The 20,973-nt window shown below is 43.5% G+C and overlaps 1 protein-coding gene across 2 annotated transcripts in view; it reads left to right on the top strand.

Annotated features, from left to right (window-relative positions):
• The first annotated feature begins 552 nt into the window (after nucleotides 1-552).
• MSN (moesin) overlaps nucleotides 553-20,973 on the top strand; it is a 71,559-nt gene continuing 51,138 nt past the window's right edge. Inside the window, exon 1 of one of the 2 annotated variants that reach the window (XM_006020509.3) lies at nucleotides 553-579. In XM_006020509.3, coding sequence (XP_006020571.2) covers nucleotides 568-579 — 12 coding nt within the window. In that variant the 5' untranslated portion in view covers nucleotides 553-567. Of the gene's footprint in view, nucleotides 580-667; nucleotides 707-20,973 lie in introns of those variants that run through there. The other variant, XM_025200115.1, reaches the window with a different exon arrangement.

Genomic DNA, 20,973 nt, shown 5'->3' with positions numbered 1-20,973 from the left:
CCCGCCGCTCCTTGCGGGGCAGCCCCGCGCCCCCATTCATCCGGGGCTTCTCGCGGGGCGGCAGCGGGAGGGCCCTTCTCCTGTTGCGGCGCCTCTAACATGTCTCCTGGCTAATCGCCCTCGCCCCGAGGCCCCGGGTCGGCCCTGGGGCGCCTCCTGCGGCCCCTGCAGCTGCCCGGAGCCGCGCGCCTCCCCCGCGGAGCCGGCTCTAGCCCTGCCCCGGCCTGACTCGAAAGTATTTGTTGGCTGGGGAAGAGGCTGCGACTTCAGGAAGGTTTTGTCAAGTCTGTGCTTGACTCGAGGGTTTTGGCTTTTTTTTTTTTTTTTTTGGTAGCCTGAGTTTCGGGTTTTTTGCTGCTGTTGGTTTTTTTTATACCCCCACCCCGTTTTTTTCCTTTGCGCTTGGACTTGGAGAGCGGCTGCCAGCTTCTCTCTGATGGCCTCTTGTTTTTTTTTAAACCGGGCGAGTGGACCTGGCAGGACCGCAGAGGCGCAGGGCTCTGCGCTGCACACCACATGCGCACGCAGCCTCGTGTGTGGGGACACTTGGCTCGGCCCCGGGGGAGCATGCGAATACTAGTGCGTGGTGTGTGTTCCCCTGGATCTTTTTGAGGATGGCTTCATTCATGCTATCTTGCATGTCTATCAGATAGGATTTTTTTTCTTTTCCTCCTTGCCACTCATGCCTCTTGGCTGTTGTCATAGGGTGATGTCTGATGCACTTTTTTCTATGCCTTTATAGCAAGTTAGGCCTAAAAAAAGAGTTGGGGGGGAGAGAGGAGGGGATTTTCTGAGGCCTTAAACAGGAGTGCCCCTGAAACATCAGCTGTGAGTAGCGAGCAGTTGATTTCCCTGAAAAAGGCAAGGGGTTTAGGAAATCAAACGGGAGAGGCTCCGATTGGGGGTCTTCTGTGGAAACAGTAATGGAGCAGGCTGGTGTGGCCCTTCCCGTCATGGAGGAGTCTCGTGTCTAGGATGTGGATCAGCTGCTGTGTGGGAGCGCTGGGCTGGGCCGGTTCTCCTGGCAGTGGCTGTGTCCTGGCGCAGCGCAGCCTTGCTGCAAGGTGCCTGCAAGTTTCAGACTGCAGGGACACGCCCTGTTCAGCCTGTTGCTTCCCCCTCTCTGCCCAGGGGCATGGTTTTATTTTTGGGACTGCTTCAAAAGCACATTTGAAAGCAGCTCTGGTACTTTAGGTCTCCTCCAACCCTGTGATTTTGGGTATAAAGAGTTGCCTATGGATTCAGGGTTTGCTGTTGGCTCTGTTTTTGGCTTCAGCAAAATGATGCTGGAATATGGATGTAGCTAGCCACGTGTGGAGCTGCAGGCCTGCCAGATTAAGGCAACAAGCTACCAACCACTAGTTTTCTAGTTGGGTCCCACTTCTCTCCTAACTGCAGACATAAATGAAGTGACATTTTTAGTGGTACAACTTTAAATGTTACTTCCTGAGCTGTGGTTAACAGGAAATGTTGAAACTGTTCTCTGTGTGAGCAAAACATGACTAGTATTTGAAAATGTTGGTAGCAAAACTGCTCAAATTCAGAGCCACGTTATTTATTTATAGTCAAGGTCAAATGTGGGTGAAAGCAAAGTGTTTGGATGTAGCTGCACTGTGGGACTCATCACAAAAATAAATCCGTTGTGGAGGAGCCAGGTGGAAGAAGCTCAGTGAGCGTTTCTAGCTTGGCAGGGGAAAAAACTGCCTTTTAAAGTGTTGTGTGATAAGATTGGTAGGGCCTCACAGAATGTGCTGATGTGGGCACTGTTTGGTCTAAATAGCAAAACCTCTCAAGTCTGTGTGTTCAGCGAGGCTAAATTTTAACCTGCTGGGATAGGAATTGCTTTTCTTTCAACCCTTCCACTAATTTAGAATTGGCCAAGTGGCACGAAACTTTGGTGCACCATTAATCAGCCCAGTTTTGCTCTGTTTAACCCTTGAACCAGTGACTTGCTGTACTTGTGCGGTAGTGTCTGGGCCTGGGCTCCGGGGATGGGGATGGTCGGCTCCCAAAGGGCCTGCTCGAGAAGATTGCTTGTGAGGATTTTGCAGGATATACTGAAAGTCCATTGTGGAAAATGCCTGTTGCACTTTCCCCCTTGAAGGGGTCTGGCAAGATCATTTGGCTTCGTCCTTGCCTTTGGAATGCTATTGTAAAGGGTGTTGTTGCTTCTCCATTGTCGCTTGTTTTGAAGGGTTTGTGTGATCCGAGTGGTTAAGGATTGCACAGAAGTGAGTGACACCTCTTTTTCCAATACAGGGAAACTGAAAAAGTGTAGCTGAGTTCTAAAAGTTTTTCCCCCCAGCAAGTCATCCTGAAAAACTGCCCTTCCTTTTTGCCAGTAGAGGCCTCCTTATTGGCCAAGTGAGATGAGCTAATCTCACAGTGACTGGCTAGAGCTCCTGTCCTTCACTCTAACCCTATCATGTTTGGTGGAGCTGAAACTGCTCTTTTTCAGATTTTAATGGGATGTTACTATGGAAGCTTAGTTTAAAACCTTATTTAATCACATTTAATTATTTTTAAAAATTAGTTTCAATGTAACAGGAGAAGTGGGTACCACTTGCTTTGTAGAGCTGAGGGCTTGTTTTTTTCTTGGTATCCCAATAATAGAAAAATAGTATTTTTAATACAAGATGTTCCACTTGTAAATAAATCAGAAGTGCACTGGGTCTGTGACTGAATGAATTGGGTACTGTACCTGTGTCAAACTGCAACAAACAGTATCAAAGATCACTCCCCCAGGAAGTGTTCTACCGTTAGACGAGGGAGTCTCCTCTAATCTGAACAAGATGCTCATTGCTCCTGAGACTTGTAGCTTTGTTAAACAGTTTTTAGTTCTTAATTATTCTAAATTCTTACTTATGCTACTGAGAAATGGGATTAGCCTGAACTGTTTCTTTACAAAATATGGAAAATTTCTGTTGCCCTTTGTAGACCCAAGTCAATCAGATTTTTTTATAAACAAGGCTGAGTTAATTCTTGGCTATTCTGTGTTGGAGGCACTTGAAATATTCCTTTCTAGTAAGTGTTGTATGGAGTAATGGCTCCTGGATTCTTTGCATTGATCTATATGTTAGAAACCACTATTTGGAAAAACATGGAAGCTTTTCATAAAGAATGGGGACATTCTAGGGTTTAATTTGTTCATCAAGTTTTTCTTCAATGCTAGCCTGTGGCTTATTCTCTTTATATTCTAGCTACACTGTAAAGACCAGAATGGCCAGGTTTTTTCCTGTCCTAATTTCTCTTTTTGGTTTAACCTGGGGGCCTTACCTTTCAGTTTTGTCACCTTTTTTGTTAAAGGTCCTTGTACTTGGTCTCCCTTCTATTCCTTGATATTGTACAGCTCTCAATTGCCTTTATTCAGCTAAGAGGGGCCCAGTTTCTCTCTCTCTTTTTCTTTTTTCTTTTTTTTTTTTCTTCCTTGAGCTGTGCTCAGGATTTCTGATTACGCTGTTACTATATGCAGTGCTTGTGTCCAGACTTGTTTTGGTTTGGGGATCCTGCCTACCTCTTAAAAAGCATTGCCAAACATTGATTAGTTATGGGTGCCCAGCTGACTAGTTTGACAGCCACTTGTTTGCATGATTTGTACTCTGCCTTTTAATAGACGTGATAAAGCCCCAAAGAAAAGGTTCCAGAGAGAGCACTAATACTTTAATTTTCAGGAAGACATATTGGATGAATAGATACATTGAGTAACCCTAAATGATTTTGAAGTTCATGTTGCTATTAGTTACATCAAATGCTTGTGGAAACTTTTAGGTGTGCTACTGTATCTTGCTCGCTGGTAGCTTGTATCAAAATGGCTATTAACTGTTTTTATGCTGTTCTGTAAGTCTTTTTATTTATTTCTTTTTCCTCCCCTACTGGATGGGGACAGAGTACCTGGGAAATGCAGTTTTATCTTGATTTTTTTTTTTTTTTTTTTTTTCTAGAAGAAACTGTTTAAATGGATAAAAGTAACCATAAAGATGGTCACGGTCTCAAATTGTGCCCTCCCCCACCTTTGCTACTTATGTTGGGCAAATGAAGTGGTGGGTACCAGGCTAATAATGAATAAGTCATTCAGTGACTAAATAATTATTCTAAAAATTGGCAGTGGAAGATGTTTGTAATAAATCCTGCTTCATGATGCCTGGATGCAGCAGGGGCATTATTATTATTATTATTACTTGATGCTACTAAGCTTATGTATGGCAGGTGATCTAGATCTAGTAGAAACAGTACTAGTTTTATTTTTTTTTACTTTGGGTCTCTGCCATTGAAGAAGTAATACTTCACTGGGGTTGCAAAATTCTGTTGAGTATTGAATCAAAGATCAATACTAAGTACCACCCTAACTGACTTGTTGTGGCATAAATGAAGTGGCTTTTATGTAGTTAATGAGCAATAAGAATACCACTGACTGCATATTTTGGAAGCCTTAATTGCTTTGAGGTCATTCTTTTCCTTTATTTTCTTTTGCTGCATTTTTGTTTTAAATTTGGCTTAACACCGTTTGATAGAAAAGTAGTCTGCCCATTTATACCGCTTGTCTTGTCTACAATAAATAAGAGTTTAATTTTAAAACATTCTGTTTCTAGTAGTAAAGCTAGTCAGATGCAGAGCCTCTACACATCTGGAGTGGTCTGTCTTGTGGGAGTGGCAACTTACTTTTTCTCAAAGTGGAGTGATGCAGGTGCTAGGGCATGTGCCTGGCAGCCTGAGGTCACAAGTTCAAGGTCATAGTAGAAGCAAGTGACCCTGTCAGGTTCCAGTGAATTGGCAAATTCTGCTAAATACCTTGTTGTAACAGGAAAGGTAGGGACAGATGAATCAAAGATTTGACAGAGAATATTTATAGGGAAGGCCTGGTTCATGTTGGCTCATCTGGAGAAATTGCTTGTTTAAACCTTGTTCCCATCTCTCGACAAAGGGCTTGAAAGAAGAGGGAGAAAAGGGGTTACAAGAGCTTGTTTTGTGCTTTTTTTAGCTTCACAAAAGTTGAAGAGGGAACACATTTTTGTTTGCTTGACAAAGCTATTAAAGCTACTTGGTTTTGATAAACTTTGTATTGTATCCTCTCCTCGTTTGCATCTATAAAAGAAGAATTCTAGGTACCGTGACCAAGTCATGCTGAAAATGTCAATTTGAGGACACACTTTCTGGACAGTGACCAAAAAGCATGTCCCAAGTACCCAATCATATAACCTTTTTTTTTAAACTTTTTTTTCCCCCTTGACCTGAATTGCAAGCAGCTCCTTTGTTGTGGAAGCTGGGCCTGAAGTATTTTCCCTTTCACTCCCTCTGCCGCCCCCCCAACTACTGCTGCTTCATGTGTCTGACTTAATTCCTTCCGGAGGTCAAGAAATCCGCCTTTAAATATTCCTCGTAGGAAAGCAAGATGCCTTAATACGGAGTCCTTTGAACAGGAAAGGGCACGGCTGCCTCCAGAGGAAGCCCTTTATTTTGGATGTCTTGCTTGTAATGTTCAGTGTGAAATCTGGCTGCAGAGCACTTGACTTTTGGTACATAGCACGTAATGCAGCAGGCTAATTGGAAAACTTGCCCATTCTTAAAGAACTTATTTTCACTTCGTTGCAATTGGAAGTCCCGTTTTTATGCTCGACCTGCGGGGATCTGAGCATCCCTGTGCTGGACTGACTGATGTTCTTCACTGGGAGATTTGATGCCTGAGAGGCTCCTCTGGCCCTGCTCCAGCTTCTGAAGGAAACCTGGTGACTAAAGGCTTCCTCTCAATGACGTCATCTCCTGGACACTTTCCTGCTCATACATCTCTCCACAGCCTTATTTGGTTGACTACTTTTTTTTCTGTGCAGCACTTGGTCCTCTCTGAATTTGCACAGCAAAACTGCTGCTATTTGAGCTTAACCCTGAAGATTATCATGAGATCTGTTTTTGGAGGAGGGCTCCAAGACATTCTCAACTCTGTATGCCACCTCTGGCCTAGTTTCTGTCCACTGCCAAGAGTGTCCTGATCCCATCCATACCACACTTCACACCAGCATGGCCCTACAAAGAGCCTCTTTGCATCTGTGGATGCATTGGCAAAAAGCTGCTCAACCAGGAATAATTTGCACTAGCTTACTGGTTTAAAATGAAGGGTGCTACATGTGGCTAACTGTTTGTTTGCTTTTATTTTCCATGAGATATATTGGAACAGTAATAAATCTGTGGATTGGTTAAATCCCTGCCCCCCCCCCCCAAAAAAAACCCCAACCAAACAAACCCCAAAAACCAAAAAACCAAAAAAAAACCCAACCCCACCAACAAAAACCGAAAACTTTTATAAAGAAGTTTGAAGGTTTAGGCTTAAGAAGATGGTAGGCTTTTTGTGACCCTTTTGCATTCTAGCATTTCCATGTTAAAACCCTCTTTGGCTGTGTCATAGCTGGAAGGTCTGGTGTGTTCTTACTTAAAAATGTATATACATACTTCTTGATTACAATAGTTGATGCTGATTCTTACTGTAACGCTTAATATATCTTCCTACAAATATTTGGCAATGATGCTGGAAAATAGAGGGCCATTGGCAGGCTTGCTGATTATAAAACCATAGCTTTAGTATAAGAAGAGGACTGACTGCAGCTACTTTGAGCATTAGTAAGCAAAATTAAGTGAGGTTTTTTTAGGTTTTGAATAGTCTTTTGCAGTATGGTGGTAACAATAGGGTGGTCCAGTTTTATCCTTCACTAAACTAGTCCACCTCTTACCTGTACATGTATGACAACTGCTGCCTTCCTCTCCACCCTCCAGCTCCCCATTATAAAACTTGAGTTCTGTGATGGACCTCCTAACTTTTTAGTCTTGCTGATGGTCAAAGCTGGCTACATGTCAATTCAGTTCCTCTGGGGGAAGTGGGGATGGTACCCGCATAAAGACTCAAGTTAGAGTAGTGCCTATTGTGTGCTAGATATATGAACACCTAAGAAACGTCATGGTGCTAAGAAGCTTGCTTTGTGAAAGACCACTGTAGGGGAAGGGGATGAATGTTCTTGGGGTGAGCTTTGGAGGGGCTGATGATATCCAGATGCCTCTTCCTCTTGCCTTTTTTAGGTGAACCTTTTGCTATTGACAGATGCCTGGAATTGGCTGGTAAGGAGGCAGATGAATGAAGAGGTTAGCAACTCTGTAGATCAGTGGAGCGTATGGCTGAAAGCAAGAAGTGAGGGTGGGAGGGAGGGTGATGAATGGCTAGCTCCCTGCTGTACGCACTCCCAGGGGGCAGGGGGGACCCAGTTGTCCGTGTCCGCCCCCCCGACCTGTGTGCATGGTGGGGTGAGCTGCAGGCTTGGGCTCCCACCCTGCTGCCCTTCCCCCAGCTCCTCCACAGTCCATGAGTGTGACCTGGTGCTGCACCGCACAGTGCTGCCATGCAAGAAAGGTGCTTGCTGTTGCAAACTCTGTGCTGCCCTTGCAATGCGTCTCCTGCATGCATGGTTGCAGTAAGGGCCACAACCCCATGCTGCCACCCTTGTGTCCCCTGTGGGCATGGGGACAGTGTTGCCAGGTCAGCGTGAAGCTTGCAGCTGAAAGGAGCCTCCCTGTGTGGCCGTGCTCTGCCCTGTAGTGCCGGGTCACACCTGGGCTGCAGAGGCCCCATGGGAGGGCAGCAGGGTGGGAGCCCTAGCCCATAGTGGGTACCTGCCCCCATCCCACACATCTGTGGGGCACAGGTCCCCCCCTGCCCTCTAGGAGTGCATGCAGCTTTGGGGAGCCACTGCCCCTCCCTGCCCCCGGACAAGCTGCCTGCAGCCCCATCTGCTCCCTGCCAGGGCCCTGCTGCTATGCATTGTGGCCCTAGGCCCCAAGCCCCACACACTGCCCACTAGCACAGCAGCCCCAGCCCAACTCCCTCCCTCCCTGTGGCGGCCCTGACCCCCCCCCCCCCCCTACCTGCAGGAGCTGCTGTCCAGGCTGGATGGGGCCATGTGTGCATGGACATGGTGCCCCTGCCTGACTACCCAATGCCTGCTCCCTCCTAGCCCCCTGCAGGCTGAAACTCTGCCTGCCTGTAGAGGGCTCGCTGCAAAACTGCAAAATCTATGGATTTCTCTGCTAAAATGAGAAATTTATGGTTTACTTCAATAAGGGGGGAAATCTGCGTTTTACTCCCGTTTTCTGTGGAAAATGGAAAATGCAGATCCCTGTTGATCAATGAGATGGTGGTAGTAAAACCCCTGTTGAATGGGACTACCTTTAATGTTTGGACCAAGCTAAAAATACCCATTTCGGTTCTCCCAGCACTTTACAAGTTTAGCAAACTGCTGCAACAGGGGGATTGATGGAAGAGCTCTTTAACTTAAACATTGTAGGATAAACCAAATTTGCAGTCTAGTGATGTAGGCTAGAGCAGTGGTTCCCAAACTCTGATAAATTGTGCAATACCAATTTAAAACTATACAACCTTAAGTACCACCAGCAGATTTGTCATGTATAGTAATTGTAATAAATCTGTTAACACGTACCACTGACAGGTTGTCTGTGTACCACTGGTGGTACCTGTACCACAGATTGGGAACTGCTGGGCTAGAGGCAGGCAACCTTTTCTAGCTGTAGGCTGTATTGACCCTCCTCAGATCAGAGGTGGGTGGATGCTAGGACTCTGTTACAGCCAGTGCTGCTGCTTGTGTTGGCATGGGCAGAGTGCTCATAGCCACACATGCACAGGCCAGATCCAGTGGCTCTGTAGGATGCTGACCCCTGACCCCTTGCATATTGCATCTCTTTCTGTACTTACTGTAATGAAAGCCCTCAACTTTTTCTTGGTGCAAAATAGAGCTCTTCCTGAAGCTGAGATGCTTTGTGTCTAAGTTGCTAGCTCTATCTCTTTCCTCTCTCTGTTCTACCATTGTGAATCATTCTCTGCCTGTGCAGAAAGGTCTAGTTAATTTGGGAAGTGACTCAATGCAGGGAAAATCCAGTATTTGGTATAATTCAGTTAGTCATGTAATTCCATAAATGAATAAAAGTTGCTGCATGGCAAAACTTAAAGCATGAAATTCTAGGCCAGCTTCATTCTTGGTATAATTCAGCACATTATACTCTTGTCTTTTGGTCCTAGGAAGCTGACCAGCAAACTATAGCAATAATTATACTATTAGTGCTGTGCTACTATAAGGCCCTGGGCACTGTTCCAGAATGAAAGTGATGCTTTATTGTTTGTGGGCAGTAATTCAGCCAGAATGAAGTAACTACTCCAGAGTATTGTTCATGGGGATGTAAACTGGCCTCATGTTGAACTGCTGCATCTCTGCAGCACTATTTTGGCCAGATACATGCATTGAGGTCTTCCATAGACAGCTCTGCAAGGAGACAATACAGGCAGTGTTGAGTGATAACTGTTGGTCTCCAGGTTAGTTACCCAACTTATTTAATCATAAATAGTTAGAGATTAGTTTGAAGTGTCTGTGGTGCAATCTACCAAATGCTGTAGAGAAGCTAAAATGGGGGCAGTGGCTAAAACATCCTGGTTGTCCTGAGAGAGTTCCAATGAGACTTTCTACCACCATAAAATCCCTTAGCTTAACACTGCACAGGGATGCTAAGCCACATAACTGCTGCTCTGTTCTAATACCTCCTCCAAAAAAAGAGCAGGGAGCCAAGTAGTTCTGTTGGCATGTCAACTGTGTGCAGCCCTCAAGCTTTCCACTTGAAATGTTGGAGATTTGAAATGTTTGAGATTACACATTTATTTGTACGAAAGAAAAGAAGTGAGATAGTATTCTTTTACGTATGATTAAGCTTCAGCAGACTTCTCCTGAACTGGGCTAAGGTAAATAAGCAGGAGGGCATGTGGGGCAGAAGTCCTGCACATCAATAACAAGGAAGCATTTCTGTAGGAGTTTATTCTTGAGGAAATCAACTAAAGGCTTATCTGCACAGGAAAACTGACTGGCAGGTTAATAATGTGGCACTACAGACTGAGAAGTCGGTAGCAGTGCTGATGAGACTTCTTTTAAAACATTGAATGGCAATACGAGTAAACCTAGAATGTGGCCTGCTTTTGAAGTAATAAATATTTATAAATGTTGAAGGATTTTTGTGTGTTAAGTCTCACTTTTAGAACTGTCTAATAAAATAAACTCTCATATGAGTTTTTGCTGGTTGTCCCTTGTCTATCAGATCAGTAGCTTCTTGACTCATTTCTCCATCTGCTGTAGCCCTGTGTGTGCCCCCTGGAAGAGCTGCTTGCAGCTTTGTCCCATGCCCGTTCTGGCTGTGCAACACCCGCACCGGCCCCACTCCCTCGCTCGTTGTTTGGGGAAAGGGGGGGGGGGGCAGACAGAGGCCCCAGAGGTGAGGGAGGGAGCAGGGTGCACAGGCAAGAGCAGGCACTGGGGGGCATGCCCCCCACCCTCCTGCTTTTGCCTGTGTGCCATGCTCCCTCCCTCACCTCTGGGGCCTCTGTCTGCCCAGTCTCTCCCTCCCTTGCATAGACCTACCTGCTGTTGGGGGTGGGGGGGTATGTCCCCAAATAACTTTCTCCCTCTGCTTTGTTCTGCCCTCACCTTCCCTTCCCACAGACTGACTGGAGGGTGGGGGTGGCAGCAGCGGTAGATCTTTGGTTGCTTTTTAATTAAAAAAGTAATCTCCTACCCGAAAAGGCTGGAGACCACTGATCTAGATGCCCTTTGACTAGCCTACATCCACCATGGGGGAGAGCTTTTCCTATTTGTAATATTCTGTTATTGGGAACATTATGATTGCAACAGAATGGTATTTGCAAGAGACTTGCAGATGCTTCAGTAAAAGTAGAGGAACTTCTGGGAAGTGCCTATTGCTGTCTTTGCAAGGAAAGCAAAACTATGTATCCAGTGTGCTTTCTACTGCCTATAGGAGAGAGAGAGAAGTACAGTTCCAATGGCTTTTAGTCTACCCCTATCTTGCAATCAAAGTATCTTCCTGTTCAAGTCACTTGTGACATCCAGAGAGTCTTATGATTTTGCTGGAACACGGGGGAGTTACAAATGGTTTGACAGACTAGGCAGTTACTGAGGTGCTAATAAATAGCTGACAGTTGAAAAGGAGCTGCTGTTGGAGTATTTTTTATAAAAACAGTCTTAATCTGTACAGTGCTTCAATTGAGGGTGGGTGAGATTTATAGTGCATTGCAGAGGGAAATCTTACTGTCAGCCTTAACTTCCTTATCAGGCTCAATATGATATACTAATGGGGCATTCAGAAACCCTAAGCAGTAATATTGGTGTAAAAAATATTCTCTCAGTGCATGCACCTAGTTCTTCAGTTTAGCTACGAAAGGGGTCCATTACACATTATCCTAAATCATGTATTTCAACAGTATGGGCATATCAAAATACCTAACAAACTGGTATATATTGAAATAATTCGGCCAAAGCTTTATAGTGAACATTGTTGTTTTTTTATTATTGTTGTTGGCTTTAAGAACCAACCCCCCCACCCCCCCCAAGAAATTGCTGCTTAGCAGCAGTCAATTGTAGAATTAGGGTAACCTGACCTATTCATGGTCTGAATCTACTTGGTTGACAAGCACTAATACAGACCTGTAATACAGTAGTGTGTTAACAAGCTCGATGTAGCTTATTCAAACAGTTCTTGGTGAACTTTATGACCATCCAAGAGAACATTCTACATCTGTATTTCTCTTTCTGTGCATGTTAGACTTGGTCCAGGTATTTAATTCATACTAAACTGCTCTTTTCTTTTTTTTTTGTCTAATCTCAGGAGTTTGGGTTTAAAGAATTGCTGAGTGTAAGCTGCATTTTGTGCAGAGATGGCATCAGTAAATTACCAACTAATAGATGGGAATGGCCTGTAGTTTTATTTTGAGAGAGACTGGTATTAATACTGATTTGCTAATTGCAGTTTAGCGAGTCTTCAGACCGAAAGCCTAAAATAGCTTCCGTGGTATTGCCAGTAAAGATTTGAAAACTGTACATAAAAAATCTTCTTGCTCATTGCAGCATGCTTTTGAATGGTTTTCCAGTGAGAGCAGCAAGGGTGGGGCAGCATTACATGTTGTTTAATGTTTCGAAATGGATTGGGTGAGGTTAGGAGTCTAAAATGCTCTTCTTTCTCTAGTTTCTGAAGATATGCTGTGCAAGCATCTAAATCTCATGAACACTGTACTCCTAACACAGCTTAATCAAATGGCTTTGGTTCCTCCTGACACTTGACATATTTAGGCTTGATAGAGTTGATAAAGTAATACAGAAAAAATGTTAGTGATAGATACACCAAAATGGTGGTAAAATGTGTGCTACTTGTAATGTAATAACTACCATTCACTGTGGGGCAGAAAGCTCCCATAGCAGTTATAATGACTAGTTGCACAGTACTGAAGTGAAAAAGTCTGCAGGCAAACCCGCAACTGGCAAACTTGTTTAATACAAATTACTCTGTAAATACTTCTAAAAATAAGTGGGTCCACAGGAATCTGGATACTATGAACAGAAAGAAGGAGACTTCATAACGAATATTTGCCTGTTTTCTTATGGTTAAACATGCAACCCACCTTGGAACCTGTTTCACTAAAGATGCTTTAATAAAGGGCTGAAATAAGATTAAAAATGGAAAAGACTAGAAATAGAAGCACCCACAGAATCAAAGGTATGAATGTTGTAGAGGTGGGGACTTGAAGCCTCTGCAAGGACTTGCTCATGAAAGCTGAACTCTAAACTGTCTTGCCAAAATTCGGTGTCTGGAGGCCTCCTAGTTGCTGGTAATGCTAGAACTGGGCCTTCAGGGAGCTGCATTTTTTTTTTTTTTTTAAATGATCTATAGTATGTAAAATGCAACTTGGAATGTAAAGAAGTTTCTAGTACTTGCAGCAAGTATCATTTCAGCAAAAGCATTGAGCAACATCTGAAACTAACTTTTTCAAACTCTTTTGAAAGATGTTGCTTTGTCTTTCCACAATGACCTGCTCAAGGATATAGAGGCTCAGGAGTTCATTATTTCAGTCTACTTGTGCTTGCAGTGCTGCATCTGGGGGAGGCTTCAGGAAAGCCTGGACACATTTCCTATTGCACAGTATTTACTGCTGGGATATGGCTGTCTGGGATATGACTGTCTGGTGGTGGCGCATGCACCAACTACAAAAAGGAGCTGATGCTTGAAGGGGAGGAGCAATGTCTTCCCTCTTGCTGTCTGGCTCAGTAGCTTGGCCCTTATAGGTGGCGCACTTGGAGTGCTGTTCCCAGGCAGGTAGCAGCAGAACTAAGGAACAAATGCAGTGCATTCAGCTTGCGGTACCCAATTTGCATGTGTTGCCCACACACGAGGGTGTTTCATAATGTGGTCTTTAAGAAACATCTGTATTTGTCTTAGCTGTGTAAAACTGTAAAGACCTATCCTGAGCAGGAAGTCCCTCTCGCATAAGATAATACAGACACGTAGCAGCTTCCCATCACCCCAAAAATCAGACTAATCAAGGCAAGATGAGATGAAATCCTAGACAATGCTTGCTTAACTTTTTATGCAGGAAATAAGATAATATCTGTTTTTCTGATATGGCAGATATCGGCAGAGTTTCACATTCGTCAGCTACAGAAACTTGACACAATTCTGCATGGTTTCCAAATGCCATGTTGTGTGTGGTGTTTGGCATTAACAAGCGTAAAATTATTTTTCCCCCACTTGTTCTGTTTGCTCCCATGCAAAGCTGTTAGTGAGGGCTCGTGTGTTTTTGGGATGATTTGCAGTTATTAAACTCCACTTCTGGTGTTCAGGGTGTCCCTACTTTGAGGGAAAGCAGACTTGTTTTTCCCATGACTTCTCTAAAAGTACTTTCAGAACTTGAAGCTCCAGCTTCAACCAGAAGTATAAAACCCCTTTTAGTTGGCCTCTCATTACAAATAGAGCCTTGTCTAGCCCTTGTCTTCGTTGCATCTTGCTACTGTCTTCTAAAAGGTAACAAAAGTAGTCTTTTATTCTTGTGCATAGGTAGAGCAGTGCTATCGATGAAGACGCTTTGGAGTATCTTGGAATTTGTGGGAATCTCTTAACTTCCTTTGCTTTACAGCACTCTGAACACCTAACATTTTTTGGGATGAAATATCCTTGCCTTATTGGTGAGGTGAATTTTCTTGAAAGATGTTACAGAAATGGGAAAATATTCAGAACAGGGTGGGTTTTGTTCAAGCAGGGGAGGAGGAAGGAAGGGTAGGTTTGCCATGATAAACCATCCTTGTAAGCCCCTAAAGCAGTCTAATGCCAAAGAGGTTGGAGATGGTCAGCACTTGGCAAGGAGAACTACCGGTGGGGAGGAGGTGCCTTTTCAATATCCTGGTGGAAAAACTTGGAGTTGGCAGCAGTCGGGAAGCTCAGCAAACCATTTGCAGCTGAGGGGTGCAGAGTCAGTTTAATTAACAATGCAAGTGATTTTAATAATCATCAGTGCCTTGGGGTTGTAATATACAGTCTGGTGTGGTTTTTTAATAGCAAACCTGTGGATAGGGGCACTGGTTCCTGTTCCTTGAAGCTTTCCAGGACTTTAATTTGCAGCTAATGCACTCTTTTTTAAAGGAGGGAATGGCTTCTGACTGCCCACTTGGTAGAATTAGTGCTACATGCACAGCTTGCAGCACTGCTGCTTTAAACGGCTTAACTTTTCTAAGCCTTGCTGTTCTCTGGTATAGACTGTAATGGATTTCTGAAGGTAACCTTGGAACTGTGCACTGGCAGGGTACTTGCCTTCACAGTGACAGGTTAAGTTCTGATATAGATAGATATTTAAAAAAAAAAATAATTTTTTTTTAGAGGGGGAAGGGTATGCAAATATGAAAGCAAGGGACTAATTGTGGTTAGAAACTGCCAGATAGTGATCACATTTCCCTTTCTACCCACTCATTGCTTAGTTTTGAGTTTATGTAGCCCCTGTTCCAAGTCTGGTCTGCTCTAGTAGGGAGTGGAGAAGAGGAAGAAATTGGCAACTGGAGTTGCCTATGGGCTTTAAAATACTGCATTGAAATTGGTATACCCTTCCATTTTGAGGATTAAGCTTCCTCAGCTGTGCAGAGCACTAGCTGTGCAGCTCTCCCATCGACTTTTTGCTCTGTCACATGAATCCAGCCCTGTGTGTAGCTTTGAAGCCTAAACCCGTACTCCTAGATACATGGTGATCTTAACTCCTAGTCTGGATGGCTAATCTGCACCTAGCATACCTAGTTAAGTAGTTGAAAGGAGTTGTTGTTGTTGTTTTTTGTTTTTTTTTTTTAAATGGCAAAAGCTTGTTAGAGCCTTGTATCTGAACACACCTGATAGGGCCTCTCTATACAATGCTAAAGCAGTTGTGTGTGTTATTTCTGGTAAGAGCTCTGTTTTTAGTCTCTGAAGTGAAGAGCTCTTGTCTGGGGAAAGAGGCACTACATTGTTGAAGTCTGACTCCATGAGACAGTAGCGTGCATGCCTTGTTTTGTCCAGACTGGCTCAATACAGGCTGCTTTTTGCTTGTACCTTTCTTCAAGCACCGTGAATATGACTAACTCACGCTGTGATGCTTTCCACCTACTTCTGCTGTCTGGCCACTTGCTTCTGCTTAGGCTTGTTATCAAAAATTATATGTGCCTCATCTCAAGTGACTGGAAGAAGCGGTAGGTGTTTTGTTATGAGAAGACCTCCTTTTTGCCTTTCCATAGGGGTATTTGGGCATGTTGGTTTCTCCTGCAGAGCAGTGAGGGGAAGAGGTTGGATGTTTCCACTTCACTTCTAGACCATGCTTTCTAGCGAGTGTTACACCTGTGGGTGTTGTGTTGTAACTTACAGGTTTCTTCTAGTTTTAAACTGTCAGTTTTCAGTTTCTGATTAAACCACTCTGGGAAGAGAAGGAAGGGTACAGTCTAGATGAATGAAGTAGAGGAAATGTGGTTGTAGTAGTTCCTGGAAGCAGCATAAACTAATTTGGTCATAATATAATCACTCTTTGGACTGGTATCGGCTTATTTTTTCCCCTTCCCATATGTATCTTTCAAGGAAGTATCTCTAAATGCCCTTCCTGGGCTTGGCACCTGTTTCATAGGGATTAGCGCTTTTTTTTTTTTTTTTTTTTTTTTTTTCCCTCTCAGGAGTGTCCCTTATGGCACCATGGGGAGAGGATGCTGGCAGTTGCTCTTGAGCATAAGGAACCCTGGAGACATTACTGAGCACTCAAGATGTGGATTATGTCTTTGAAGAGTTGCTTTGAAATGGCTATAGCAGTATTTTGGTTGCAATGAAACAACTTTGTTGTTTTTTCTGACACGTTTTAAATAATGACGAAACTGAAATGTACTGCAGATTTTTAACCTGCTGCACTTATGAGAATCGCCATCCCAACAGCACATTTTGAAGGTCAACGTTTTAATAGCTTTCAAAAAAATAAACCCAAACAACCAAAAAAACCCCCCTCCTTGCACTAATCAAAGCCCACCTTTTTCCAGGAATTGAGTTTGGAAGCGAACTAGACTAATAACTTTGCTTAAGTTGTTGCTAGAGTGGGGGGGACGTACTAACCATCTATTTTCTTATGGTTAATCAAGTCTGACATGGTAAAGCAAGACTTTAAAAATGCTTGTTTTACAAGAATTATCCAGCCACAGCTATTATAGACAGCTGATCACAACGAAGGTCTTGAATAAAACCATAAAGCATGTATCTGGCAGTGTGACAAGTTGTGCTCTCTTTAGTACTAGCTTCTTTGCACTACAGGGAAGTTTCTAACAGAACTACATATACATTTTTTTTGTATCTAGATTCTTGTAGGTTTCCGAACTTGCTTCTAGTGAAAGCTGATATGGGAAAAGAGATATTTGCCTGGATAAGAAAGGGAGACGGCTATCACTTCTGGGGCATTGCTTCAGTGGTTAAGAGCCAAAAGTGGTTTATTTTGGTTCTGTAATGCACATTTTAGAGAAGGGACATTCTCTATTTCAGAGGCAGACGGGAGCAAAGAAAAAGCCTCATTTTAATCATAGTATCCTCCCAAAAATATGTTGTAGGTACCCTCTAGAACTGTTTCTCTCAACCTTTTTGTACTGGGATCCATTTGCGAAGATTGACCACTTGTCCTGCCACCCCTGCCCTGCCAAAGCCTCAGCACTCAGCCACCTGGTGACTGTCTCCCAATAGCAGCAGGCATCTCTTCCCCCCCGCCCCCCCTTGCTACCCTCCACACAGATCTCCCCACAACCACATATGCTTACCTTCATCCAGCTGCTGGGGCTGCTCCCACATCCCTGCCTGGCTGCATGCTGGCCATGCCCCAAGCAACCCTTTGCAGGCTGGAGTCATTCCAGTCCCCTTTACATGGGTGACTTGCTGCCCTTTCTTCTCCCAGCCTTGTGTTCCTTGCACAATTTGCTGCTTTCCTCTTTGCTTTCTGTCCTGCCTGTCTCCTCCCTATCTGTGCACCACCCGTGCCACAGGTTGATCACCTCTGCTCTAGAAAGCACTAGGAGATGAAAGTAAACTAAACTTAATGATAGTAGGATAACTAGGATATAAAGAAAACTGTATGAATTAATCTATTTCCATTCTGGTTTGATTTTTTTTTTTTTTTAATTTTTTTTATGGTTACAGCTAGGAAAGTTTTTGCACAGGATAGCAACACTTCCTGAATTATATTGCCTAAATACTCTTTCAGAATAAAGCATTCAAAGGAGCATCTTCACAGCTGTCTGGCTAACTTCTTCTGCATGTAGTTTGCGTATTGTATGTAACAAAACATCAGTGTCGTATATCCTGGCTGTCTTTGAAAGCTTGTACATGTAAGGAAAGGGCTTGTAATTTAAATGAGGGCTTTATAATGGGTCTTCAGTGCAAATGCTGACCTTCAAGCATGTAGACATATTATCTATAAATGTTAAGTGCCCAGGCACAAGGTTTAGGCACTTTAAGTAGCTCTCATCTGAAACCTGTGTCTGTGCATTTCAAGACTGCATATGAAACTTGACTGGTGTTCCAGGACAGTTTATAATGGGAACCAAGTATCCCTTTGGGAAGTAGGGGCTTGTCTGTCTTGCATCACGTTAATGATTCCTGTTAATATTAAGCCAAAGAGTGTTTTTGACAGGCCCTTTACAAAAGTAAAGTTGTCTGGAATTTAAGTCAAATTTGATAGATTATGCATAATTTCATTTGACCTATTTAAAGCACAAAGTGGGTGGGTGGGATGAGAAACAGTGTGGGTGGGAAAGCTTTATACATTTTTTTTTTTTCCTCTTTAAAAAAAAAAAAAAAAAAAAAAATTGGGTGGAGCACAATGCTGCATGCAACATCAGGGAAATCCTGCCTGTTGTTACTCCTGAATGGGGGGGCGGGGTATATAAAACAGGAAGTTCTTAATAATAAAAAAAAAAAAAAGCAAAAATCCTACTTTGGAGAGCAGGAACTGAAAATCCCAGAATGCTTACACAACTTTACCTCATATCTGACTATTTAGGACTGCAGACAAATCTGGAAAGATGCCTCATAGTCTGGGCAGGCATGTTCCAGAGTGGTGAGTAACGCTTTGTTCATAGCTACTAGAAATCTGGCTATTGTTCAGTTACTCAGCAAGTACTCCACGCTGTCCAAGGACTCGGTGTGCCCCACCCAGGCCCAGTCTGGATGTCTGGTACTGGCAGTTCCATCTTCAGCTACCCCTTTTTCCTTGGGAATTAATCATCTCTAGCATGTCATTCTGTTTTCTCTTCATCGGCCCAAGACGTTGGAACCAGCTGAATAGGAATAGGTTGATATTACAGACCATCCTCTTCTATTCAGTTTTAATGTGGCCTTCATACATACCCCACTGTGAAAAGTATTAAACAGTGACCAGAGAATTCATGTTTCTGAGATGACTTTTCCTTTAAGACACAAATCTGAGCCTTTGAGACTGAGTTACAGTTTGATTTCTTTAAGTATCCCAGGTGAAATGTTAGCACTTGTGAAGGTTCAGCAACAGTATCATGTATTACTCTCCTGGCCAACTGACAAGGGCTGCACTGTTGGGTCTCCATCTACCTCCTGCATTTGTTTTCAAAATCCTGCACACTTGCTGCTGTCTTATTAACCGCACATCCTGATCTTGCCAACAAGCACCTTATTCACAGCCAGCAAGCTGCTGGATTACTAGGCAGAGGCTGAAAATTTATGTGTTTGCCTCCAAATTAAAAAACAACATTTTGGAGTCTCCAGTCATTTAGAGTCTTGTTCATTTGAATGTCTTGTGTGGGCTGCCGACAAAGATGACTTCAGTTTCAAAGCAAGTGGAATGTTACTCTTTTGAGGGGTGGGAGTGACTGGAGGGATGGGGGAGGGAGAGCCTATTCTGAATTACTAGTCGTCCTTTTAAACCAGGAATCTTTTAAAAAAAGGCTTATCTAGGGATTTATACCCATTTTTGTTTCCCTGCTTTTTCATTGTAGGTGTTGCAGCTTAAGAGGGTATCAGTATCAAACACTTAATGCACTGGGGAGGGATGGAGCCAATTCACTATATGTGCATTGTAACTAGGTTGGATTGGGAGCTGCACACAATAGTTGTGGGGTGTCGCGCATTGCTTTGGTACTTCAGACATTCTAGCTGACATCTATAACATTAATTTTATTCCAAAAAATAATCTTGCCCTGACTTTTTGTTTTGTGCAGTGTGCTTGCAACCAAAACTGGTGCCTTCTGCCTGAAAGCATTGGTTTTCAAAGGGGAAGCCAAGGGGCAGGGCTGATGATAATTGTCTTTTGGCTTTTGGAAGGGCCCTGCAGGCTAGATGGAATCACCTGGTAGGCTGGATCTGGCCCACTGGCTTTATTTTGCCTGCCTCTGCTGTACCTTTTTCCCCCCTCAAGGCTTTGTGGCCATCTTGAAACCCTTTAGGTGCCCTTTAGTCAGTTCTTAAGCCTAGTGAAGGCAAGAAGCCCCCCTCCCAAGCTGTTTCTGGACAGCTTCTTGCCTCATCAATAAGGAGGTGTATAACTGGTTGCAGATCTGATGCTTGCCCTGATCTTATAGCTTTAAAAGAGTCCCAAGGCCATAATGAGGGTCAGAATTGCCCGTGCATCCTAAAGACTACCATTATCTTAAGTGCATAAACTGCATGTGCCTAACAAATATAGTGCAATTCTTTGGACAGTGGTTTTTCTTCCCTACCTCAAAAAAATGGCAGTAGTATCAATTGAAATGGGTGTCCTTGAGCTTTGTGGTTCAGGCAGTATGTGGACGGCCTGATTTATCATTTCAGAACTCTGTTAGCCAAGAACACAGGAGGATGTTGGTTTCTGCAAGTTGCTCAAATAGCTGCTTGCTCCTGTCTGCACTCTAAAAAGCGGTTATTGTAATGGCTTGATTTCAATCCTTAGCTCCAAAGGAACTGCAAACAACAACTTTATCGCTTGCAACAGCTACAGGAAGGCAAGGGGAAGGTTTATGAGGAATCTATTTATGAGAGAGGAAATGACAAAAATAAAGGAATTGACCCATTACACAAGGTTGCAAGTAACTTCTGTAATAAGCGGTACCATAAATATCTGGGTGTGACTGTAAATCTGAGGATCCACCCAGATCTCCTCCCTCATTCAGTATTCTTGGCTTTCGGTTCCTCTCTTCTTAAATGAAAATTGCTCCATCCTGCTTGAATGGCAAGCTAGTTGTCACAGTGTTGAAACCAGCCTGACTCTAGAATATGGCCAGGACCATTTAAGTGCCCATTAGGAAGGAATTCTCTAACCATGCAACAGTAGAGCCTACTGGTTGAGTTTGCAAAGCTAGTTGCAATTAATTTACCCTAAATTGCAAACACGAGTCTTGCTTCTGCTGGTGAAAGGTGAATGAATGACTTGCTTTTCTGTCTTCAGGCTAACAAACTAGATAGGATTCTGTTGCCTGAAAATGACTTGGAGTTGCTTGGGATCACAAATCGGCTGAATATTATAAATGCGTAGGTAGTCTCCTCAAGGGCTCCAATTATCTTCAAAATTTCTTTTAGTTTTTCTAAGAGCTCTTTGTTTCTACTTCAGCATTATTTTTTTTT

Source organism: Alligator sinensis, unplaced genomic scaffold (assembly GCF_000455745.1).
Source record: "Alligator sinensis unplaced genomic scaffold, ASM45574v1 scaffold809_1, whole genome shotgun sequence".
NCBI lineage: Eukaryota > Metazoa > Chordata > Crocodylia > Alligatoridae > Alligator > Alligator sinensis.
Note: the sequence above shows the minus strand (reverse complement) of the source record. Positions and strands in the feature narration are given on the sequence as shown.